Below are 26861 nucleotides of genomic sequence, written 5' to 3'. Positions count from 1 at the left end.
CACCATCTTACTATATTTTTATTATTTTATATCATATTTTTCTGATATACTTTGATATGTACTTGATGTATATATTTATTTATTTCATATATTATATTTACCTTTTACGCGCCTCATTTTTATTTCTTTATCTTGCTGGCTTTTATTTTTATTTATTTATTTATTTATTTATTTATTTTGGACAGTCTTACAAAGCATTTCACTACATGTGTAGGTTTGTGTAACGAATGTGACAGAATTTGAATTTGCACACTAAGACATTTCTGCTTCCTAATTTTTATTTTTAAACGTAATCGTGTCATGTCTCTATAAACGATATACGGAAAAGCTGCCGTAATTAAGATGATTGGTCAGGCTACACAATTCTAGTTTATGTGTACACACACACAGACAGACACACACATACAGACACACACATACAGACACACACATACAGACACACACACACACACACACACCCAGGTAACGGATTAATAATAAATAAAAAATGTTTTCGGTGATTTTTTTTCTTGCCTTCTTGAGCTTCCTTCAGTCTTTATTTCTACAGTAAACGTAACTACAAAGCAGCTAAAACTGAACAAGTTATTTCAGGAAAAATGAATGAACACCATCTACGCAAACCGAAGAAAAAAGCAAACGAGTCAGTGTAGGAGGTGTGAAGTGAGAACACGCAACACAAAAGTGATATTACACATTTATTCAGAGTCGTTTTTTTTTTTTAAAAAACAAAAAAACAAAAAAACAAACAAGACATGGATGAATACACAATATACCAAAAATGACACTTAAAAAAAATGCCTCTGATCAATAATAAACTTACAAAATACGACAGAAAACCCTTCATTTTGTAGATATAAAAAAAAAACAACAACAACAAAATAAATAAATAAATTACGAAACTAATTATGTACAAGACGAATGATTGCTGACCAAACGTAATTTGCAGGGTTGTTTTTTTTTGTTTTTTTTTTACACAGAGTAACAGTACTGAAAACACACAGACACTAACACGCTGTGCTTGCTTTGGTGTTGCACACTGGGAGTTTTGGTCCCAAACTTTGTTATTTCTTCTTGGACTTTGAGTGTTTGCGTGTCGTAGATGACTCATCGAAACGCCCCTCGTTCTACGTGATGCACGTCTGAAAATAAGACACGGGAAATGTCGGCTTTCTAACCGTATAATACCATCAGGAACTGTCCGGTACAACAAAACGCAACTTCAACTAACTCGTATTTACACTCAGGGAAAAATTCTCAGTTCTGGCTATTCATCAAGCAGTTATACTGTAACAGTTATACTGTAAGCAACTGGTTTTCTAATACGACTCGGTGTCAGGTTTTATGATTCAAAGGCACGTTCCTGGTGTCTGGACTGCGGTCTTTGGCTCTGTGTGTGTGTGTGTGAGTTCTTTTTTTTTTTGCTGAGTGGATTACAGTTTGCTCTCCTCCTCCTCTAGAGCTCGGTTCAGACCAGGGATGTATTTGAGCAGCCTGCGTCTGATGCTTGTGCGTTTAGGTTTCCTCTGCAGCGAACTGAACGCGCCACACTGCTGCTTTTCTCCAGCAGGCGCCGCCGACGAAGACGGCGCCGCCGACGAAGAGCCCCTCAGGTAGCTACGTGTGCTGGCGCTGCGGGTCAGCGACGTCTTGGCCGAGGCGAAGAATTCGCTGGTGGGCCGGAGCAGCCGGTTACGTGTGCGCTGCGGTTTGTCCTCGAGGGTGACGGAGCCATCGCTGATGTCATCGCCGTCTGCTTTGCTGTTGCCGGGTTGGTAGATGCAGGTCTGGTAGAGCGGGTCGTCTTCGCTCAGGTGGCTCGCGCTGCTGTTGGTGCTGCCTGTGCAGCGGAGCGAGCGAGTGGACAGGGGGCTCGGAGTGCCCAGGCTGCCGTACACCCCGGCCGACTCCAGGGACTCGTACACGGCCACGTCGCTCATCACGATGCCTGGGAGAAGAGAGAAAATACGTCAGGGGGGAAAAAACCCACAAGGTCACATCTTTACCACCACCAATCACATACATTACCCTGTTTAAATCATTTCAATAGGAAGATTTAATAGTAAAGTTTTGCTAGCACTAAAGTTTGTATCCAGCAGGGTTTTCAATAGAAAATTATATGTACAACTTTGATGTTTTCTTTTCTTTAATTTCATCATTATTTTGTCAGACACTCCCTTAGACACCATGTATCTGTCTAAGTTAGTGATAATAAACGGCCCTAACACATGGAGGAAAATTCTACGTTTTATGTTGTGCATCAGTATACAAACACATTCTGTTCATTTCCTTTGCTATAATCTCACCTCGGAATGCTCAAGAATGTGTACATGTGTGGTGTGAACACACAAACACACACCCCTACATCTACACTTACACAAACCTCTCTCACACACACACACACACCCCTACATCTACACTTACACAAACCTCTCACACACACCCCTACTGTACATCTACACTTACACAAACCTCTCACACACACAAACCCCTACATCTACACAAACCTCTCTCACACACACACGCACACACCAATACGTCTACACAAACCTACACTCAAATCACACACACCCACACACAGAGCAGGTGTTCTTCAAACCTCTTTAGCAAAAAACCTGGACTGTGAGCTGGACATTATGACTCTACACACACAGAGGTGTATAAACACACATGTGGCTGAGTGTAAGCACCAACACCACTGAGTGAGATACACACATACACACACACAAACACGTCTCTATTCAGTTTAGGCACTAATGCAAGGTTCTGTGTGAATCTCTGCTACTGGCCGAGTGAGCATTAAAGAAGCCTCACCGTGGACGAGTCTCTGCTCCTGCACCATCAGAGACCTGTACTCATCCCACTTCTCATGCAGGCTTTGCTGAGGAGACACAATGACAGAGCAGTTAGTGTCCAGAACATGTGATTTCAACCACAAGGCTTTTGTAACGTGCAAAAAAAAAAAAAAAAAAAAAACAGAAGTGGTGAGTTTTAGTTGAATGCAGTGTGCAACGTGTGCAATGTTCCTGTTGCTTGGTGAAATGTCAGAACTTACATCAGATACAAAAACATATCAAATATCAAATGTTCTAATGAGTAAAGGAAGTTCTGCTCACTTTAACTCCTACAGACACATCCCACCATCGTGCTCTAATAAGAGTTTATATATATATACACACTTACACAAACCTCTCTCACACACAAACACACACCCCTACATCTACACTTACACAAACCTCTCTCACACACACACAAACACACACCCCTACATCTACACTTACACAAACCTCTCTCACACACACAAACACACACCCATACATCTACACTTACACAAACCTCTCTCACACACAAACACACACCCCTACATCTACACTTACACAAACCTCTCTCACACACACAAACACACACCCATACATCTACACTTACACAAACCTCTCTCACACACACAAACACACACCCCTACATCTACACTTACACAAACCTCTCACACACACAAACACACACCCATACATCTACACTTACACAAACCTCTCTCACACACACACACATACATACACAAACCCCTACATCTACACTTAAACAAACCTCTCTCACACACACAAACCCCTACATCTACACTTACACAAACCTCTCACACACACACACACAAACCCCTACATCTACACTTACACAAACCTCTCTCTCACACACACACACACACACACATACACAAACCCCTACATCTACACTTACACAAACCTCTCTCACACACACACACATACACAAACCCCTACATCTACACTTAAACAAACCTCTCTCACACACACAAACACACACACCTACATCTACACTTACACAAACCTCTCTCACACACACACACACAAACCCCTACATCTACACTTACACAAACCTCTCTCTCACACACACACACACCCCTACATCTACATCTACACTTACACAAACCTCTCTCACACACACACACACACAAACCCCTACATCTACACTTACACAAACCTCTCACACACACATACACAAACCCCTACATCTACACTTACACAAACCTCTCTCTCACACACACATACACAAACCCCTACATCTACACTTACACAAACCTCTCTCTCACACACACACACCCCTACATCTACATTTACACAAACCTCTCTCACACACACACAAACCCCTACATCTACACTTACACAAACCTCTCACACACACACACACACAAACCCCTACATCTACACTTACACAAACCTCTCTCACACACACACACACACAAACCCCTACATCTACACTTACACAAACCTCTCACACACACACACAAACCCCTACATCTACACTTACACAAACCTCTGACACATCTGACTCCTACAGACACATCCCCACATCGTGCTCTAATAAAAGTTTATATATATATATATATATATATATATATATATATATATATATATATATATATATATATATATATATATATATATATATACATACACATACACACATATACATATACACACAAGTTTGTTAAATAGCAGGGACAGGAGGCGGGGCTTAGTGTCTTGTATCATGATCATGACAAAACACAACTGTTAATGCTAGCTAAATTAGCCTTGTAGCTCTAAAGCAGATCTAATATATATTTTTTTTTTCCCGGAAAACTGTCAGATTATGAGGACGGAAACATGGAGACATGGAGTGCTAGTTTAGGAGCAACACTGAACTATGACGTAGTGTGACGTGGAGTCACTGATTCCATCCTGAAGCAGAGTGTTTTCCACTAACCCCACACTCCGGTGTCGTAGTCCTCTTACACCTCTACGATATCGTTACCATTTCGATTCCCAATGAAGAACTTTCTGTAGCTGAATTTAACGTTATGATATTAAACTCGACACTGGAATAACAGCTGATCAAACCTCTACCTCTGGCACTGGAGACTCCTTACCGATAATTCTACAAAACAGCGTCATCGCGCGAAGCTTCGTCGCCTCGGACGATTCAAACGTTCCCAGATGTTCTATGGTGAACGAGCGGTTTCTATAGAAACGGCGACGTGATCATAAGCTGCTGTTATCCGAGGACTACGAATAACTGACCGATCACATCTGAGACTTCAGCATTGTGATGGAAATCAACCGAAGGAAGCTGTTTTACTGAGTAGACGGAGATCGGAGTCACGACAACGTTAAACCCACTTCTGCTTTAACTGCTTCTCCAGAGCGGCATGTGTCTGAGAGGAACCTGTGTCTGATCTGCACTTCTGTTCCTGAACCCCGCTCGTTCAGCTGTCCGCTGGTATGTCGGAGAGGAGGAGGAGGATCATGAGGACACAGTAACATGGCAACAGGTGGAGTATGTGGTGGAAGGGGGTGGCTGGTGTGTGTGTGTGTTTGCGTGTGTGTGTGTTTGCGTGTGTGTGTTAAGATTATTGCAAAAGATAAGCACAAAGAAATCCACAAGGCAAGTAATTTCATGTTCCTCCTGCATTTTGTGCAAGGGTTTATGGGTTACGCTCGTGTGTTTGTTTTTACCTTTAAAAACTGCAGGCGAGCTTCAAGTTCTGCTTTCCTTATAGTGTCACTGTACACCGTCTCCAACCTGGAAATAAAACGGTAACACAGACAACACTGTGAAAAACACACGTGTTTAAACCTTCTTCTTTAACGCGAAACCCTTCGCTACGCACGCGGCCGGTGTACGAGTCTCTGTGCTCAGACGTTTACGAGCGTCTGACACGTGTATCTGATTTCCAGACACGGATATGAGTTTTTCTTTTAGCGTAGTTGATGACTTTCTGGTTTACAGCCTCCCTCTGTGCCTTAATCAGCAAAGCAAATTGCTTATTTTCTGTTCATGTGGTTCATTAACACAACCTCTTCTTTCGCTTTACAGAAACGAGAGTTCGTTTCCTTTGATCTTTTATTAGCGTGTGGTTTTAATCAAGACTTAATACACCGATCGCTGAGACGAAACGGAGTAATTTGGAGTGAAATGACGGAGGAAGAGAGAGCGAGCGAGCGAGCGATGCGTTCTCACCTCACGCTGTCGCCGGACGATCTGATGAGCTGGACGATGTCCCTGTGGCGGAATCCTTCCACTGAGGTTTCGTTGATGCTGGCGATGGTGTCGCCTGTGAATGAAGCAGTCAGCAGTGTTACGACAAGTCCGGAGGAGAATTTCCCTAAATGTAACGTGTTTGACTTTCTGACTGCAGCTTGTTATTTGTGTTTGTTCAGTTTGTTTGTTCAGTTGCATACAGTACATTGCAGGAATAATTCCCCCGAGTTAAATACGATACAAAAGCAGTTCACTTTCTGGTTTGTGCAACATTTCAGAGTCTTAAAACTTTTACATAAACACGTGTGTGAACAGGTTTCCCTCCTTTACTTTGTAAATTCAGTGTGCTTTTGTCTTAGAGGTGTTGTTTTTAGACCCAGACAGACAGACACACACACACACATACACACACACACACACACACAGAAACAGACACACACACAGAAACAGACACACACACACACAGAAACAGACACGCACACACACAGAAACAGACACGTGCACACAAAAACAGACACGTGCACACAAAAACAGACACGCGCACACAGAGACAGACACGCGCACACAGAGACAGACACGCGCACACAGAGACACACGCACACAGAAAGAGACACACGCACACAGAAAGACACACGCACACAGAAAGACACACGCACACAGAAAGACACACGCACACAGAAAGACACACGCACACAGAAAGACACACGCACACAGAAAGAGACACACGCACACAGAAAGAGACACACGCACACGCACACAGAAAGACACGCGCACACAGAAAGACACGCGCACACAGAAAGACACGCGCACACAGAAAGACACGCGCACACAGAAAGACACGCGCACACAGAAAGACACGCGCACACAGAAAGAGACACACACGCACACAGAAAGAGACACACACGCACACAGAAAGAGACACACACGCACACAGAAAGAGACACACACGCACACAGAAAGAGACACACACGCACACAGAAAGACACACGCACACAGAAAGAGACACACACGCACACAGAAAGAGACACACACGCACACAGAAAGAGACACACACGCACACAGAAAGAGACACACACGCACACAGAAAGAGACACACACGCACACAGAAAGAGACACACACGCACACAGAAAGAGACACACACGCACACAGAAAGAGACACACACGCACACAGAAAGAGACACACACGCACACAGAAAGAGACACACACGCACACAGAAAGAGACACACACGCACACAGAAAGAGACACACACGCACACAGAAAGAGACACACACGCACACAGAAAGAGACACACACGCACACAGAAAGAGACACACACGCACACAGAAAGAGACACACGCACACAGAAAGAGACACACGCACACAGAAAGAGACACGCACACACAGAAAGAGACACGCACACACACCCTGTCTGACACACCAAGACCTCACAGATCACCATAAGGTCAGCCATCACACACACACACACACACACACACACACACACAATTTCACAATTATCGTTCATGGACTGAGAAATCATCCAATTGCTTTTCAAGCCTGAAGTCTTTCAGCCGAGCACGATGAGGCCATGAAGGTCTAAGGGGTGAGCCGAGAAGGACAATAGAGTGAAGCATGCGGAGAATGTAGGAAATGAAACTGGTGGCCACGTGGGGTGAAGCGGCTTCACAGCTGATCTCGGATCAGTTTGTTTCAGTTGGAAACGCGTTGTCATGCTTTTCACCATCTGATCAGTGACCAGACCAGAAAAACCTCATAGCAAACTCACAAAGGTTTGTATTATATGACAAAGGTAATAAACAGAAGCGGCAGAACAAGTCAACAGACACGCTCTTGTTTTGGAGCTTGGGTTCACTGACTGGAAGCAGTTTACAGAAAACAAAAGCGAGCCACGCTCCTGTAAAGTCGGTACAGAGACGCCGACACACACCACACACAGAAATGGTGACTTTACGACGTGGGGGTCGTTGGTAGAAGTAGATTTCACAATCCTATGTTTCCAGAGAAACATGAAGTCAGTTAAAGGTTTGTTTTGACTTTTTTTTTTAAATGGCTCTCTGAATCTTCCCGACTCGTCCTTCTGCCTGAACCTCCATGGACACGCTAGAGATGTAGAACAGTTTGTGCTCAAGTCTCTCTTTTGCGTCAGTGAATAATTTCCCCTGGATACTGTTGATTTGATTCCCCAAAACTATTAGTATATTAGCATCAGTTTGTAGCTGTTAGTGTAGGTTTATATCATTTGTTTCTGTTTGAACGGTAAACTTCTCTTCACTTTTCACAATGTAGGGTTGTTCAGTGTCATCCACGCTCGTGTGTGTGTGTGTAATTACACTGCAGTCATGCTCATACATTAAGAGCTACCGGTTACGTACTGTAAAGACATTAGAATTATAGCATAACTACCTAATCTGATCGTATTTATGTGTAAATCAATGTGTATGATGATCTAAAACTGAGTGTTTGACTAATCTTATTGACGATGACGTAAAATAAGAGAGACGCTACGGAGAGCTAGAACGCGACTATAGAAGGCATTTTATGTTAGTGTAAAAAGAGATCTTGTATTTCAGAGAAAATACAGGATCTGTTCACAGAATTCACGTCGATTATTTGATTAGGATGACGTTTGTGTGACTTAAGTATCCGAGACCGGTTCGAGCGACAGCATTGGGCTTCGCGGAGTTTCCGAGGAAGTCCTAAACCTTGTGGCTTTACCACTAGCAGACTGCTGCAGGGCTTGTTGACTGGAAAACTGGTAACACACGTTGGTGATATTTGCCTTTCCCGGCACAGCAGCCTGACACGCATCTGCTCCGGTGTTGACACAGTGACAAGAGGCCTCGGGGTAGCAAAACAAGACGGGGTGGAGAACTAAAGCAAACCTGGTCAAGTTCCCTCACACTTAACCAAGGAAATTTTGGCCCACGGTGAAACGGCAGGATCGGTATAAACGTGTCCGGAAACAAATGCCTATTTACGTTCGTCTTTTCTCTTTCCTGGCCCTTCCTACTTATACTGTTATTTTATAACCAGGTGCCAAATACCAGTTTGGAATCGTACGGTCTGACCAAACATGGTGGGTGAGGTGTTAATGTACTTTGCACACACTTACCGACTTTAAGACCGGCGAGTTTAGCCGGACTGTCCTCGTGGACTTTGCAGACAAACGTGCACAACTCCACAGAGTTTTCATCCTGGTGGTGCAGCCCGTACGTCTGGAACAAATATAAAGAAGAAAAATAGGAAAATAAATGAGTTACGGGCCGAGGACATGTGCTAGCCAGACACGAGTGAACGTACACAGAGCTCAGGCATGTAAACACAGAAGAACGAGTCTAAAGGAATGAAGAGGATGTACACGGTGTACAGTAGTTTCACCAACAAAACAATGACTCATCTGGACTTTCTATAGTGCAGACATAGCTGCAGGTTTCTTTACACCCTGATACACGCCATTGGTTTGAAATGAAATGTTCGCAATTTTCTTATTGCACAAAGTTTTTTCTCAGTCGAGACACATTTTAGGTGTCAGCCGTAGTGCAAAAGTAAAGAAAACACACTTCAATGTGGCTTGTGAGAAAACACCACCACTAAAAACGGCGCAAAATGAAACCGTCACTTCAAAGTGCAGAATGTTGTTCGGCGCCATTTCGAAAATAAAATGTAGCAGGTGAAATCGCAGTTTAGAATCAGCCACAAGAGCCGTTTTTACAAGCCAGAGTTTGCAAACACAAAGCAAGTCAATACAAAGCGTAAGCCTTATGCGTATGAATTAGTTTGATATGATAAGCAAGGTCATGATTAAGAGTGTTTCTACGATTTTATTCCAGATTATGAATAAAAAAATTAGGCCATATTTTATCTTAATTCAGGGCTGTCACGTGTCACGCGTCGAGAGTGACAGTCACGCATTTGGGTCTTTTCTCACGCTCTCCCGCCACACATCGTATTTCTCACGCAAGAAAACTTTTTGACTATTTATCATATATTTAATAAGCCGTAGCACCCAAAATGTATCAGTCCGCACCGCTGTCTCTGTGGAACCGGGCAGGAATCAAGCGCGTCTCCACTGGAGTTCTTAGTCGAGCCTGACAATTATCAGCCAATCAAAAAAATAGCACTATCGTATATGCGTAAGATTTAACGCAAAGACCAATGGAAAAAAAAAAAACATTCATTTGAGAGGGTATTTTCGATGGTCGGGTGGGGTGGGGGTGTCGCTGGGGGGTTGGAAATGTCACTTTTGCCTGTCTTCAAAACTTGAGAGCCCCGTTAATTAAAAGCAAGGATTCACAGGCGTTATAGATCCTGCCAAACATTTCACTATATTCTGTAAAAAAAAAGAGGTTTCACACTTTTTCTTTTCCACCAAAATAAAACAGAACAAGCAGCGTTACAAAAAAAGGAATAAACTACTCATGATGAAATTCTCATGACGATTACATGACTTCGATAATTAAATTACTGAAATGATTAAACCACATATGTGGTACGGTCACGTATGGTCTGCTGATGACACGTCTGGAAAAGACACGAAGAAATATGTCCAGAAAAATCCCAGTACGTTGAAATCATTTGAACATGACTTTGCAAAGTACTAAAGTGGTGGCACTACATTGGCTTTGTATAAAATAAATAAAAGAAACTTGTCTTGGCTGACTTTTATTGTGTTCTTATTTTATTTATTTTATTTATTTATTTTTACATTTGCTTGTACAAGTGTTTCTGTATCGGCATAAATGGCTGAAACACTTGCCTATATTTCCCACAATTGAGCTGGTCAAATTTCTGAGCGACAGTTTAACCAGTCTGTCGTAAGTAACCTCAGACTCTTGGTCACGTAAAAAAAAACAAAAAAAAACATTTCCTCTTTTAACAAGTGAACCTGAAACTGCTTTAGACTTCTGAAAGAGAAGGCTGTTCTTCTCTTTTTCTTCTTCTGTTTAGGGCAACGTGAGACAGAACATGTCTTAAAGTAATCTGATACACTCTGACAAGTTGCTCAACTGGTGGCAGTGACTTTTGTTCAGGAACAGAAACTCTTCAGGATTTTGTTAAAACAGCAGACCCTGAGGTCAGAGTTGTAGCCCTGCTGAGCAACGTGGAAGTCCAGAAATGTTCACCATGTCCAGCATGAGCCGCTGAGAGTTATATCGTTTTTATTATCCGATTCGTTCTCACTAGAAACGTTAAACGCTGAGGAAGTTCGATGCAGTCGGTCGTATGGAGATAAAACTATCGCTACAGGAAGAGGAGCTCTGGCAGATTATTGGTAGTGCTTCCACATGCAAAACAGTGAAGCTGCTTCCTCCTGCAGTGCTAACAATCTGCTCTGGTATTATGGTGTAGATTTTAAAGTCTCAGAGTACAGAGCAGTCTTATCATCGAGACGGTTGTTTGACTCATTTGCTTACTGCATAATATCAGTGACACTCTGCTTGAAAAAAGAAAAAAAAAAGCATATTCAAATGAACCCCAGATCTGGAACAATAATTCACTTGAATATTCTGACCTTAGACCTGGCTGCTTTGTTCAGCAACTATGATTACTGAAACAAGATACAAGGAAATTAGTTGTAGAACTGGTTGGAAAATGCTTAATCTTAATTAAGGGATGTATGATGGATGCAGGATTTTTATAATCTAATAAAGCTGCATATGAAATATTCAGTTCATGTTTATTATTAATCAAAGAAATGTTGAAAGACCGTGATTATGCTGTAAATAACACAGATGTTTCCAAAATCCAGACCGACCAAGACAAGCTCAAGACTCGCGCCAACAGAGATCAAGAAAATATAGAAGCCTTTCACACAGGGAACTTTCAGAAATACCCAGATGCAACCCAGTTTAGTAGGAAACAGAACCTACAAACTGTGTGTCAGGGGGGGAAAAAAACAATCTACCACCTGTCTGAGTTGTGTATGAAACGCTCACGTATTGCTTCCTACACATAAACCCCAGTAATGCACTTGAGGTTAACACGTGTAGCAGCTGAGAGCGTCTTCAAAGTAAACTCGGTCATAGAAAGAGGTAAAGCTGACTAACGTCGGCTTTATGTCTTCGTTTCAGTTGCACTGAGAAAAAAAAAAAAGGTAGAAATGCCACGTACAAAAAAAGGGGAAATTTATTTCCACCCACAAAATTCATAGAACCGATGTAATGCAATTCTTAGTCTAGATTAGAAAAATGCGTCGGCTAATGCAAGATCCCCAAAGCAGCCTGAATCATATTGACTAAAGTTGCTCGGAAATGTGGAGATAATTACAAATTACAGCATGAAATTTGATGCTGTTTTTAAAGCATTACCAAATGTTTCAAACCGAGTCTCTGCTCTTCCTCTTTTACTGTGGTGTGGTGTCACAGCCACGGATGCTTCACAAGACACTGTGAAAACCAGCCTAAAGTTTGACATCTCACAGTGTTCTGATGTCACATCCTGAACCAGGCCAAGCAGGAAAGGAGTGGTCCGATATCCTACAATAGCCTCAGCCATCCACCACTAAATATAAACCAAATATCTGGCATACACACAGCGAGACAGCGGTGTCATGACCGTGACCGATAGATGCAGGTCTATCTCAGAGGACAAGCTCTCACAGAGGAACCATTGTACAGGGAGAGGAAAATACAGTAAGGGAAGCTACGATGCCAAGAGCAGAGGTGAAGAGTACACCAGCAAGAAGCAATGAAGAGAAAAAAAAAAACCTGTAACAGTATTATCTTAATTAAATGACTGTAGCAAACTGCACTGCACTAGTCATAACATGCTAGCTATTGTTATGAACCTAGCCAAGTCAAACATTAAGCTAGCTAGTAAACATTAGGCTAACTGTGTTATTATGCTAGCTAACTATTTTCCAGTTTTGGCTTCCAATACAATTAAGATAACCTATGTCATAAAACCATTATCCAACTTTGCTAATAAGCTAACTATTACACTTAATGACCCAATCGAGTCTAATTTGGTTTCAAATAGTCCCAGTTTTGTCTTTTAACCCTCGTATGTTGTTCGGGTCTGTGGGACCCGTATTCATAAACATCAATAGTTTTGAAAAACTTTGCTTCCTTGTAAATTTGTTGATTTTTTTTCCACTCATAACTTGATTAAATTAGATTTTCTATTTTTTTATTACATTTTATTAAAACGAGTAACACTTTAATTAAAAAATATGATGTAATAAAGGTAAAGGGCGAATATTAACCATATATGCTGTTTATATTGCTTGTAATTGGGATGAAGTAAACATCTGTACAGTATTTTAACATCAAATTTTTGATTGTGTTGAATTAAAAACCCAAAAATGCAGCAAACTAAATGCTGTTATACATTTATGGAAAACTGTGAATAAACACTCCTAAAGATGATCCTACCTGAAGCTCAAAGCCGAACGATTCATCCTCTTTCTTCTCCAAGAGGACCGTTTTCCTGTGAAGACAAGCTTAGGATTAGTTGGGATCGTTAGAACTGATATAGCGTGGTTTAGCTGAGATTAGGATCCTCTATTTTCTGTCAAACATGAGATCAGAGATCATTATTTTCCCCCTTTGGTATTATGTGAATGTCCTGTTACATGCTCAATTCTGTGAGCCATGACTTGATAAAGATAACGATAAAATAAAGTTGCTTTCCGTCAAAAAAAATCTCGAGGCTTGTATGAAAGCGGACGTTACAAGAAATTCATGCTTAACAAAAGGTAAAACTGATTGGGAAAGCACTGGTTTTAGTCATACAGAGCTCTCTCTAAGAGGTCGCATCAGAAATGATGTTGAAGTGTTTGTGTAGCATGAAAAAAAAAAAGCTCAATGAAACACGTACAAACAGGACAGGAGTTTTGATTAGGTCTAAACAATCATGGGTGTGCCTTTATGAAAGGTCAGCTCTCATCATCAAACCACGTTTCCTCTTTCTCATGGTTTCAATAGGCGTCAATGTCCATCTGCAGGGACCGCAGGGAACTATGAAGTAACGTCGAAGGAAGTTTTCAATTCGTGTTTCGATTTGACTGGATTTTGAAGCTCGTCTTATCGATATGCTCCACTAAAGGAAATACGACTTTAAGTGATATAAATGAATGACAAAGAAACGCAAGAGACTAATTTACACGACTGAACTACTGAACACTTGAATCTGATCGTTCGTGAATTGCCAAGAAATTCAAGTCACACATATATTAATACACTTATTGTTGCTATAGTAACGGCCACAGAATTAACAGATTAAACACAGCATGTTGTTTACCGAAGGTGTTCAGTCACAGCTGTGGTGAAGCTTTCTGTACAGAGACATTTATTTAGTATTTACGGAAGGAGTCTCCAGTGACGGTGCTTTGTAGCGTCCAAAAAAAGGGACTTTGAGCTTTCTGAGTTGGTTTTTTTTTTCCCCCAGTGCCATGACAAGCTGTGTTTGTCTTATTAACTTCAAAAGGGAGAGAAAAAAACGACGAAGCAATGACTATTTATAGCCGTTTTACTATAATTAAAAACAGAAACTAAATTGTCTCGTGAATGTCCCACATTAAAAGCAACTATAAACTGATAAAAGAAGTATGCTGTTGACTAGAAAATTAAAAGCTTTAACTGTTGGGAAATTGCTGCGTTATATGAGGAATAAAACACTTCAGGACATAACGAATTGGGGAAGTAATCCACTTAGCAACAACTAAGGTGAAAAGAGTAACAATTTTCTGTTATCAACTCATTAGTTCACAATTATACACCTGACCGTGTGTTTCAAGTTTTGTTGTAAGAAATGTGTGTTTTTGATACAGACCAATGAGTCCCATGATGGCTGTATGATGAAACATTGTGCGAGTCTGACGTTATTAGTTTTGGGAAATGACTCATCCAAACACTCGAAACAATAATCATACTTAAAGTAAAAAAAAAAATAAAGGAGAAAAGTTGTTGAGATGCAAAAGTACCTTTCAGGCTCTGGTGGCAGCGTGAGGGGCTTCCACTTCTGCAGTCCTGCGTTCTGAGAACAAAAGAAACATCAAGGGGGATTTATAGTGGGAAAAATCAAACCTAATTCTAATGCAAAGGCTATCTTTTATCTCAAAGGTGCCAGTGGTTTAGACGAAGAATTAAAAAAAAATACCAAACCTCCTTTGCTATGGAGATATGTACGTAATTCTGACAAGAAGGACAAATCCCTGAAAGTCCAGTGTGTACGTGTGTCTTGACTTAGTTACACTATATTCAGATCAGACAACAGATAAAACCTGAAATGCATGTCTGCGAACTGGCTCTCGCAGTTCCTCATGAACTTCCTCAACTTTACACTAGTTTTTGTTAAGTTAGAGACAAGTTCTATGTGGTGCTTTTCTGGCCTGTAGCGATCCGTCACACTGACATACGTCTGTGTGAGCGTGTGAGTGTGTAGGCAACGAGCTGCTTGCAACTCAGCACAATAACAGCATTGAGGTAAGAGCCAAATCCACACGAGACCCACCCGGGCCTCCGCTGTGTGAAGGAACTGGTGGTAGTGTACACCTCTGTGTTCTGTCTGTTTGCACTGAAGTCAATTCACCCCGCTTTCACCTTCAATGGCCTAGACAGCCCCTCTGCTCTAGTAAAACGGGGCCTTTCTTTATTTTCATACACTTGCAGAATGGCCTTCAATGACTTCATTTATTTCCAAGTGGCCCAGAGGCTCCCTTGGGGGTGGTTGTAATGGGGGGTGATTCTGTCGGACACACAATACGCTGTTGTGGCCTGGAGGCTGGTTTGGGTGTAGGAGGTGGATTACAGTGGACTCTTCATAACTGGCAACTGGCAGCTTTGTTCCTTCACATCAATGCTTACAACACATACACATTGACTTTCAGGGGCTGACACTCCTCCAAGTCCGAGTCTTAAAAATGACACCTGTTGTGTAGTTTTAACAGTTTACAGACATTAAACACCTTAAATAACTGTAAATATACACTGTAAGGAAAAACACATCATATAAACACAACTATGTGACCTAGCTTCACATAGTGTACCTCACACTAACTCATTTAGTTTACATATAGTTTTGACTGCATGTATGATGCTAGTTAAGCGCTAACATTAGCTGGTAATCTGATAGCTTACTAAGCTAACCTGCTTTTGGGCCTGTTTGAAAGTTTGAAATCCCTGGGAATTAGCACCATCGTTAATAAGCTAAAACTATCATTTCTTTCTTTCATGTTTACTAGAAGACAGCAACTTAAAATCACTTAGCTAGAACCTAGCTAACTTGCACAGTGTTGCTTAAACATGTGACGGTTATTTGCCAACACTGGCCACTTAACTTGTATTACTACCACTTAGCAGGACGTTTACACTGATTTTGGGTTCATTTGTTGCCGTGTGTTCTCTCACAGCACTAGCATTTCCAGTAGAAAAATTACAAATGGTTTTCTGTTATATTTACAGAGTGCTAGCTCGTGAGAATGACTTAGCTAGAACCTAGCAAACAGCTAGGCTTTCTGATTAAGCCTACTTTCTGATTTAATTCACTTTCTGATTATAAACGTGTTGGTAGCTACTGTATGTATGCACAAACACAGCAACTTTAGGTTTTGTGCTATCCAGTTCATCTCTTAAATCACTGGACACAATAAAACTCCAGTTTGATTTAAGAAGAAAACCTTATTCACATCAAACCTCCTTTTTTAATCCGGGAGTCTTAGGCATCACCATTGGTCATGCTTGCCCAAGATCGCTGAGAATAATTAGGTGGACAGATTTAAATCAGAATCCGCAGTCAATTATCTGACATATGATGAAATAGGCTACACTGGAGTTCGAGCATAAGATCCAGTTCCTGTCACTGAGCTGATGACTTGGGCAGCCATGATGACCCGTGGTCAGTGTAATGACGACCCAAACAGTGCCAAAATGACGCAAAAATGCAACCTCGATACACACAATACAGGATGAGTCCACTCTCACTGAACAGCCTTGTAAAAAGCCTGAGCAGCCACACAGTGGGGGTCCATTGTACTACAGGCTACTTACTGCTTACAGTGCGTCAAATGAGTTTGGGGGTCGAAGCTTTGGTCAGGATTCAACAGTGAGTGTGTGGGTGGTCTAAACAGGGGGACGTAAGGACACCAACACCATGGCTGAGCATGAACACTCTTCCATATGTGTGGAGGACAAATGAGCAACCAGATAGTTTTTCAAGCTTGGAACTGACACCAGTTTCTCTCATTTAATACAACAGAGACTCGTTCTAGAGATGAACAGCCCTCGTGAGTAAAAGCTTGAATGGGATCATGGTGTGAAACTTGAGGTCTGACATGCTTGGGACATTTATAAGCCAAGATCCGTCGAAGGTGTAAAATGTTTTGCATTAAACCAGTTCAGGTTTACACTAAGGGGGTTCCATATATAGTAGAAAAGTCACTTTATCCTAAAATGTCCTTACGCCTCTGACCTTCCATTTGCTCTTTTTTACCTCTCGAGTTTTAAGATCATCTTACCACTTGACTGTAATCTCCCCATGCTCCCAACTAAGTGCCCCAATGCATCTGAGTCTTTCTGGTCTTACCATTAGTAGAAAGACAGACCACACTAACAGCTTTGTCACTGGAGCAGTACTCTCCAATGTACAGCTTTTGCACCTTTCCTATAATTCTTTGACCCAAAAAAAATGGGTGCACATTAACAGTCCTCTCTCATATGCACTGAGAGTGTGCGATAAAACAAACTTCACTTTGATTCACCAGAACAACGCTGATGAACCATTGTGAATGTTAAACTGCAAGACAAATAAGCTTCAAAAGCGGTTCTCCAGTCTGTGCATTAAAACTTAGACTTGTGTAGGTTCGAGTTATCTTAGCAGTGGGGGTTGTACAGGGTGGCTCAGATGCCCACATGTGCTGCTAACACATGCAAATAGTAAAGCAGGTGTAAATGTCTCGCGCACCCGGATGCAGGTGTGCAATAATTTGTTTCAGGTGTAATTAATGTGTAACATTCGCACGAGCCCCAATTAAGCCGGAGGCAGCTCAGTTCAGACTGTTTTGTTTATTCATTTTTTAACAGATAAAAGCAATTTATTAAATTTGATATTTGATATAAATTTGATAAATTTTATAAATTTTATTAAATTGCTTTGTACACAAATAAATTGCAATTTACACAAACGTTTCCCTGCACGTTACACAAGGTGTTTCAGCTGATTAAAAAGAGTCATAAAGAGTTAAAAGATCCTTTATTACCTTCTTAAAGTTTCTCGGCAGCGTCCCTCCGGAATAAGTCAGAGTTTTATAATCATAAACATCCGATGAGACCGAGGGTAAATCCATGCTTTTACAACTATCCGATTTAGAGGATGAAAAGTAAATGTCACCGCTGTCCTTAACACGTCTGAACGTCATATTCTTCATGATAAACAACAAAGGTATGGACTATAATAAACACTGCTACTGCACGCGCACCTCGACATCTATGAACACACAACAGTCATTAAACTAGAGCTTAAGCGCCGGGGGGGCGGGGTATGCAAATGAGGCGTGTGCGTGGGCGGGGTCTGGGCAACCGTGAAAGATCTGATTGGACGGCAACGGTAACGTTTTTGTTGTCCTTCATTTGCATAAACTGAACCGTGACTTAAAATGCATTAAAACTCTAATAGAGAAAAAATAAAGTCGGAACAAGAAAGAAACCAAAAAAACTACGCAAAATCCCAGTTAAATGTATTATTACAAAGGAATCCTAATAAAATCCATGTGATAAAAGGTTTTATTGTTTAAGCTACTTTAATATCGTCATGCTAATAATTATGATCATAACATTAGCAATAGATTATTTACAACAATCCTTGAAATCCCAAATTTTTAAACATTCTTTTCAAGTTTATATACTTGAGGTCATGCTACATGTTTTTAATCATTTTTTCCCCTAAGTTTTAATGTTGGAAGATTTTAGACTCAAAATTAAAAACGTGCTATGTTAATAAAGTATTTTAGCAAAAGTGCTATATTAATAAAGTATTTTAGCAAAAGTGCTATATTAATAAAGTATTTTAGCAAAAGTGCTATATTAATAAAGTATTTTAGCAAAAGTGCTATATTAATAAAGTTTTAGGATAAATACAATAAATCTGTGACAGCTTTATGACTCATATTCAGTTCCAGACACTCTAGATTAAATTTTATTCTAATTCTCTATGTAAAGTGCAAAATAAGTATTATGAAGGTTATTTGTAAGTATATATATATATATATATATATATATATATATATATATATATATATATATATATACACAGACTCTATAATTTACTTTATAGTAATTCAAACCCATAAGCTTTCCTTTACAAAACATATATAAAAAGGAAACAATGCCATCTAGTGGGCAAGTAAGTAAACTACAGTTTTTTTTTTCTTTAATTAACGAGTATCTGAGAAATCTATTTAAGCACATCTGAAAAAGGAAAGGGGAAAAAAACACGAGTGAGGCTTTAATTAAACATTTTTTTTTTTCTAATTTATTCAGTCATTTTTACAAGACGTAATCTGAAAGACCTACATTCTCAGGAAATAAGCAAGAAAAAGAGAAAGAATGTTTTTAAAATTCATGTGATTTATCACAATCTACTCTTATAAGCGTGTATGTCTGTGTGTTTGTGTGTATGTCTGTGTGTTTGTGTCTATGAGATCTGTCTGTATTTAAGAGAAGTATGAACACAGTTAAGTTATAAACTTAAAATTAAACTTCGAGCTGTTAAAATGTACTAAATAGTAAAGCAGGTTGGTCAGTTTGAAGAGACCGAATCAAGCATCTCTTGCTAACATCAACGTAACAAGTCAAAATATCGAATCATTTCATATTAAAATGATTAATATGTTATCTAAATATTACACCGCACAGTTCAGGTGTAAACACAATTTCAGGCTGCATTAGCAATCTTCACAATCAATGCTCAGATTTTCACTCTAAACCCTAACGCCTTAACTAATACAGCCGGTTTATAGCTTGATGTTAATCGTGATTAGTATTTTATGAAGCTTTAGAAGATTTAGGCCACTGAAAACAAAAGGGTACTGCTGCTGTGAACTAATGGCACGATGGAGGTGAAGTAAAACTAACACTGCATTCTTGATGCACCGAGGTAAATGACAGTCTTGCAAAGGAGATCGACTCCTCAGACGACGGGAAGGTTTATAAATATGCAACGAAGCATCATATTTTGTGTACATCATCCTTTTCAATACACACACACACACACATGCGCTCACGCACACAGTTTGGCCACATGGGTCAGCATCCATATATATATATATGTATATATAAATTGCTATATATGGACCACATTAAACACATCAGGTTGCTGATGCAGAAGCAGGCGCAGGCGTAGACGTAGGCGCAGATGCTACTTGAGGTTGAAGAAGCCGGAGGGTTTGGCTTGAGGCGCCATCAGCATGCAGGCTTGATTCTTGTGTGTGATATTAATCTATGGAGAAGGAAAAAAGAAAAACGTATGGAATCATCCGGAAGCAATTACACGGATCATAAATTGAAATTATTCATGAATAAGGCACCAGGGAGGGTAATGAGTTTATCTCAGCAGATCTACTACAAAGTCGCTCTACTACGAAGTCTCCAGTATCCTTCTATTGGTTGCCATGTAACATGGTGGAGCAACTAGCATTAGCATTAGCATTAGAAATCAGTTTCCTTGAAACATCGTGAAACATTCACGTTCACTCTATTCGATCATCTTTACTCTAACTGGTAGTCGGTGCACCGAGTCGCACAAAGTCCTCAGATTTGTTGTGTCACTGATGTGGACATGCCTAGATCTAGTCACCAACGTTGCTCTCATTGGGAAATAAATCATTTAAATTTTTCTGTATGTGTGAACGCAGCATTGTTGTTACCACCATGTGAGACGATCGTTTACTCTAACAGCACACCCTGAAACGTCGAACTCCTCGTACACAAGAACAATATGACAGCAATTGGAATTTAAAATAGTTTATTTATGAAACAATGACTTTATTTTTTTTTTTAACAAAACAATTTACATTTGACGTCACAGAACTTCGACGAAACGCTAACGACGTTTTATCTCACAGATTTTCTTCCCTTTCTTGTTGAAATGCGAAACAAATTTGCCTTAAAGTTGTTTCTTAACTGCTAAACACACCATAAATATCCTTCACCACGTCGACGATTCCACTTTTTTTTTTAAATTTATTTATAGCTCATAAATTTGCCATGGTTTGAATCAGCAACTGAGATGAAGGAGATTTGTTTACATGACACCTGAGAGTGTACAGCGTGAGCGTGAGTCTATAGAAACGGCGTTAAGAGCGCTCCATTAATATTTAAATTCCCTCAGGGACGAGCAGATTCCCCTGTAAAAGACTACTTAAGTGTAGAAAAGAAGCACAATTCGTCACATTCACCGAGCTTTGGTTTATAGTCCCTTGAGAAAGACGTTAAAGATGTAAACAAAGACATTATCGAGTCAATTAAAAGTTAATGCACACTCACGGTACACGGCGGCTGCATCCACGGCTCTCCGTCGATCTGCATGGGCATGGGCTTCTTCGTCCTGATAATAAGCAAGACAAACAATTTAAAATAAAAAGACGATTTAATAAAAAAAACACGTATTATAATGAATATATCATTGTGATCATATGGATACAGCAGTAGAGATTTGTTTTGTGATTCTCTTGAGTGAAGTTTGCAGTGTGTGTGTGTGTGTGTGTGTGTGTGTGTGCGTGTCTTTTAAATTAAAATGATTATATGCTGATATTATTATTATTTGACATTTTTATCAGTTATAGATCTTTATTTTAGTCATTATAGTTTAAGCCCTAACTTGCTGGTCATGAACAAGTTATAAAAGTATCAGCAGAATCAAGAAATAACGTCTTGAAATAATAAATGTTTAAAAGTTTAATACAACAGAAAACAATGAAACGTTTCAGTTTAATATCAGTGTTTTATTGTGATTCTGTGGGTCTGGTCTCTGGTGGTCCGGTGGCAGGATCCCGCGCTCTCACTGCCATGATGACCCTGGGTTCAGTTCACAGTCACCCAGAGGAAATATTCCATGTTGAAAAGCCGCAACGATTCAAATAAATCTATAGTGAAATTTTTTAGATATTTTTTCCCTCCTTGATGTAAATCCTCAGTATAATGAGACTATTAACTAAGTTCTACACATGACATAAGAGCATCGTTAGCTTAAGTGTGAACTAACGATTATTCGGTGTCGGTGGACGGAGGGGGGTAGATGGTTTGTCTTGAGATGAGCTTTTACAAAATAGTAAAACATGGAATGTCGTGTCTAACTGTGACATAATAAGGGCACCAAAATAATTATTCTGAAAACTTGTTGCATGAGAGTGTGTGTGTGTGTGCCCTGCGATGGGTTGGCACTCCGTCCAGGGTGTATCCTGCCTTGATGCCCGATGACGCCTGAGATAGGCACAGGCTCCCTGTGACCCGAGGTAGTTCGGATAAGCGGTAGAAGATGAATGAATGAATGAATGAAAAACTTGTTGCACGTTTGTGATGATGTAAGATTAAGATGAACACAAATGCACCAGGATTCGGCAGAATCAAGTGAGTCTGAAAGCAGAACAGTGCTGTGTGGGTGTTGGGAACAATCACAACAAACATGGCCGGTGTGACAGCCTCCTTATTGACATTGCAGAATGAGACACTTCAAGAGAGAAGATTTTTAAAGAGACACCATTTTAGTGTGTGTGTGTGTGATGGCTGACCTGAGGTTTTGGTGTGTCGGACAGTGTGTGTGTGTCTGTGTGTGTGTTTGTGTGTGTGTGTGTGTGTGTGTGTGTGTGTGTGTGTGTGTGTGTGTGTGTGTGATGGCTGACCTGGTGGTGATCTGTGAGGTCTTGGTGTGTCGGACAGTGTGTGTGTGTGTGTGTGTGTGTGTTTGTGTGTGTGTGTGTGTGTGCATGATGGCTGACCTGGTGGTGATCTGTGAGGTCTTGGTGTGTCGGACTGTGTGTGTGTGTGTGTGTGTGTGTGTTTGTGTGTGTGTGTGTTTGTGTGTGTGTGTTTGTGTGTGTGTGTGTGTGATGGCTGACCTGGTGGTGATCTGTGAGGTCTTGGTGTGTCGGACAGTGTGTGTGTGTGTGTGTGTGTGTGTGTGTGTGTGTGTGTGTGTGTGTGTGTGCATGATGGCTGACCTGGTGGTGATCTGTGAGGTCTTAGTGTGTTGGACTGTGTGTGTGTGTGTGTGTGTGTGTGTGTGTGTGTGTGTGTGTGTTTGTGTGTGTGTGTGTTTGTGTGTGTGTGTGTGTTTGTGTGTGTGTGTGTGTGATGGCTGACCTGGTGGTGATCTGTGAGGTCTTGGTGTGTCGGACAGTGTGTGTGTGTGTGTGTGTGTGTGTGTGTGTTTGTGTGTGTGTGTGTGTGTGTGTGTGTGTGTGTGCATGATGGCTGACCTGATGGTGATCTGTGAGGTCTTAGTGTGTTGGACACTTTGTGTGTGTGTGTGCGTGTGTGTGTGATGGCTGACCTAATAGTGATCTGTGAGGTCTTGGTGTGTCGGACAGTGTGTGTGTGTATGTGTGTGAGATGGCTGACCTGGTGGTGATCTGTGAGGTCTTAGTGTGTTGGACAGTGTGTGTGTGTGTGTGTGTGTGTGTGTGTGTGTGTGTGTGTGTGTGTGTGTGTGTGTGAGATGGCTGACCTGATGGTGATCTGTGAGGTTTTGGTGTGTCGGACAGTGTGTGTGTCTGTGTGTGTGTTTGTGTGTGTGTGTGATGGCTGACCTGGTGGTGATCTGTGAGGTCTTAGTGTGTTGGACAGTGTGTGTGTGTGTGTGTGTGTGTGTGTGTGTGTGTGTCTGTGTGTGTGAGATGGCTGACCTGATGGTGATCTGTGAGGTCTTGGTGTGTCAGACTGTGTGTGTGTGTGTGTGTGATGGCTGACCTGATGGTGAGCTGTGAGGTCTTGGTGTGTCGGGCAGTGTGTGTGTGTGCGTGTGTGTGTGTGTGTGAGATGGCTGACCTGATGGTGATCTGTGAGGTCTTGGTGTGTCAGGCTGTGTGTGTGTGTGTGTGTGTGTGTGCATGATGGCTGACCTGATGGTGATCTGTGAGGTCTTTGTATGTCAGACACTTTGTGTGTGTGTGTGTGTGTGTGTGTGTGTGTGTGTGTGTGTGTGTGTGTGAAATGGCTGACCGGATGGTGATCTGTGAGGTCTTGGTGTGTCAGACAGTGTTTGTTTGTGTGTGTGTGTGTGTGTGTGTGTGTGTGTGATGGCTGACCGGATGGTGATCTGTGAGGTCTTGGTGTGTCAGATAGTGTTTGTGTGTGTGTGTGTGCATGTGTGCGTGTGTGCGCGTGTGTGTGTGTGTGTGTGAGATGGCTGACCTAATAGTGATCTGTGAGGTCTTGGCGAGTCGGACAGCACTCTTGAGGCCTGTGTAGATTTGTCCCATTTCTATGGCTCCCTCCAGTCCCACCACCTCCAGACGCTTATCACTCATGTCTACAGGAACATAAACAAATGACACATGCCTTTAAATGGATAAACATCACTCTTTACTAAGTAAAAATGTCTTGCTGTAATATTAGAGGATCTAAACACCATGGGACCCCAATGTTAATACCCCAGAGTGTATTATTCCTTACTTACTGGACCTAATTTTTGCCAAATAAACCATCCAAGCTGCCTGGGAGTAAGGAGTGAGTCTGAAAAGATGCTCATATAAGACACGGTCCTTGAACTAGTCTCACCTTGAGGGCTGACTTTTAAGTCTTCGGGATCTACGATAACTTCCGGCAGTTCCTGGTTCACGCGGTCACTCTTTTTGGCTTCGCCCCACAGGTTAGATCCGCCATGCATGCTGGGGATATTGAGCACAGCGATGCCTTCCAGGGAGAGGTTACTGAGGTCCAGCTGAATGCCACAACACTACACAGGACAGGACGAGTTCATTAAAGGCTTAACGTGGTGTTTTATTAAAGATGGCCAAGAAGAAATGACCACCTCATCAAACGGGGCTCACATATGCCTACTTGTCCTTTATAGGGCACTTTGAACGATAGAATAATTATTAAAAAATGGTTACAAAATACTAAATATAATAATAATAATTCATTCATTCATTCATTCATCTTCTACTGCTTTATCCGAACTACCTCGGGTCACGGGGAGCCTGTGCCTATCTCAGGCGTCATCGGGCATCAAGGCAGGATACACCCTGGACGGAGTGCCAACCCATCACAGGGCACACACACACACTCTCATTCACTCACGCACTCACACACTACGGACAATTTTCCAGAGATGCCAATCAACCTACCATGCATGTCTTTGGACCGGGGGAGGAAACCGGAGTACCTGGAGGAAACCCCCGAGGCACGGGGAGAACATGCAAACTCCATACACACAAGGTGGAGGCGGGAATCGAACCCCCAACCCTGGAGGTGTGAGGCGAACGTGATAACCACTAAGCCACCGTGCCCCCCACTAATAATAATAATAATAATAATAATAATAATAATAATATGCAATTATGTATGACATTTTGCTTAGCTGCAAGTTTAAGGGCCATGTTTAAGGGCGCAACAGTGGCAGCTTAGCAGCGGTGGAGCTTCAACCCCAATCAACAACCCAGAGCATCAACCGTTTGAGCCACCAGTTCCCTTGTAATAATCCTGTGTCACTTTATTTCCTTCATGTAGAAGCTTTAGCTTTGAAGAACTGCATTTCTGTCACAGATGGTGGCTTGTTGTATTGATCTTACCTCTATAGTGAGGCACTCCTTCAGCTTTTTACAGGACGCTGAGATCGTCTCCGAGGTGGCAAACTCAAAGTACCAGAGCTTGTTCTTCATTCTGAATTCAAACAGCGACATTTACATACGAACAGAACACACCGTTAATACACGCTGAGAAGCAACATGTCACACATTTCATGCGTCATGCTGCCCCCTGCTGGAGACGATTAAACACGAAACCGTGACCTACGTTAAAATATATACGATATCTTATTAATATACAATAAACTCCCACCTGCTGTTGAATTTCTGTGGATGTTTTTCACGCATGGTGTGAAACCGGTGCGCAATGGAGGCATCCTAAAAAAACAAACATCATCAATTAACAAACGTAAGCATTAATCATGTGACACTATTAATGCAGTGGTTTGTAATATTATCTCAGTATCTGTCTGTCATCTAACTTCATAAAATCCTAGTGTTGTATTGCAAAACACTCACACAAACACACACACACAGAGCCCCACACACAGACAGATAAGACACACAAGTGATGAGTGATGAGGAATGGATGAGAGATGAGGGATGAGGGACAGATGATGAGAGATGAGGGATGAGGGACAGATGATGAGAGATGAGGGATGAGGGACAGATGGTGAGGGATGAGAGATGGATGATGAGGGATGGATGATGAGGGATGGATGAAAGATGAGGGATGAATGATGAGTGATGAGCGATTAAGGATGAATGATGAAGGATGAGAGATAAGTGATGAGGGATGAGTTATGAGGGATAAGCGATGAACGAAAGGCGATGAGTAATGAATGATGAGGGATGAGTGATAAGTGATGAGGGATGAATGATGAGGGATGAGTAATGAATGATGAGGGATGAGTGATGAGGGATAAGTGATGAACAATGAGTAATGAATGATGAGGAATGAGTGATGAGGGATAAGTGATGAACGAAAGGCGATGAGTAATGAATGATGAGGGATGAGGGATAAGTGATTCTCTTACCACTCCGATGGAGAAGTAGTTGTTTATGATCTCGTAAGGCACAGGGTCTCCTTTCTCCTGACTGTCCTCCATCACCACCTCCACACTCCAGCGGTCCATCATTACCGGAGTGC

General features: G+C 41.4%; 2 protein-coding genes across 3 annotated transcripts in view; both read right to left on the bottom strand.

Moving 5' to 3' along the window:
• Window positions 1-763: 763 nt before the first annotated feature.
• tamalin (trafficking regulator and scaffold protein tamalin) lies at window positions 764-18472 on the bottom strand. Its single transcript, XM_060894205.1, has 8 exons — window positions 18230-18472; window positions 14957-15009; window positions 13407-13461; window positions 9146-9248; window positions 6010-6103; window positions 5505-5571; window positions 2812-2878; window positions 764-1945 (listed from the first exon to the last, which is right to left on the bottom strand). The coding sequence occupies exons 1-8, from the start codon at window positions 18395-18397 to the stop codon at window positions 1431-1433; spliced, it is 1122 nt and encodes a 373-aa protein (XP_060750188.1). The 5' UTR covers window positions 18398-18472; the 3' UTR covers window positions 764-1430.
• Window positions 18473-19499: 1027 nt separating this feature from the next.
• Window positions 19500-26861, bottom strand: part of dgkaa (diacylglycerol kinase, alpha a) — a 46723-nt gene continuing 39361 nt past the window's right edge. For both annotated transcript variants that reach the window (XM_060893692.1, XM_060893693.1), the window contains exons 18-24: window positions 26749-26861; window positions 26025-26089; window positions 25757-25847; window positions 24744-24921; window positions 24378-24495; window positions 21513-21573; window positions 19500-20466 (exon numbers count right to left, since the gene is read on the bottom strand). The exon at window positions 26749-26861 is cut by the window's right edge and continues 48 nt beyond it. In XM_060893692.1, the coding sequence (XP_060749675.1) occupies window positions 20386-20466; window positions 21513-21573; window positions 24378-24495; window positions 24744-24921; window positions 25757-25847; window positions 26025-26089; window positions 26749-26861 (707 nt within the window). In that variant the 3' untranslated portion in view covers window positions 19500-20385. The remainder of the gene's footprint in view (window positions 20467-21512; window positions 21574-24377; window positions 24496-24743; window positions 24922-25756; window positions 25848-26024; window positions 26090-26748) is intronic.

Source organism: Tachysurus vachellii, chromosome 19 (genome assembly GCF_030014155.1).
Source record: "Tachysurus vachellii isolate PV-2020 chromosome 19, HZAU_Pvac_v1, whole genome shotgun sequence".
NCBI classification, from domain to species: Eukaryota; Metazoa; Chordata; class Actinopteri; order Siluriformes; family Bagridae; genus Tachysurus; species Tachysurus vachellii.
This window is presented reverse-complemented; position numbering and strand designations above follow the sequence as displayed.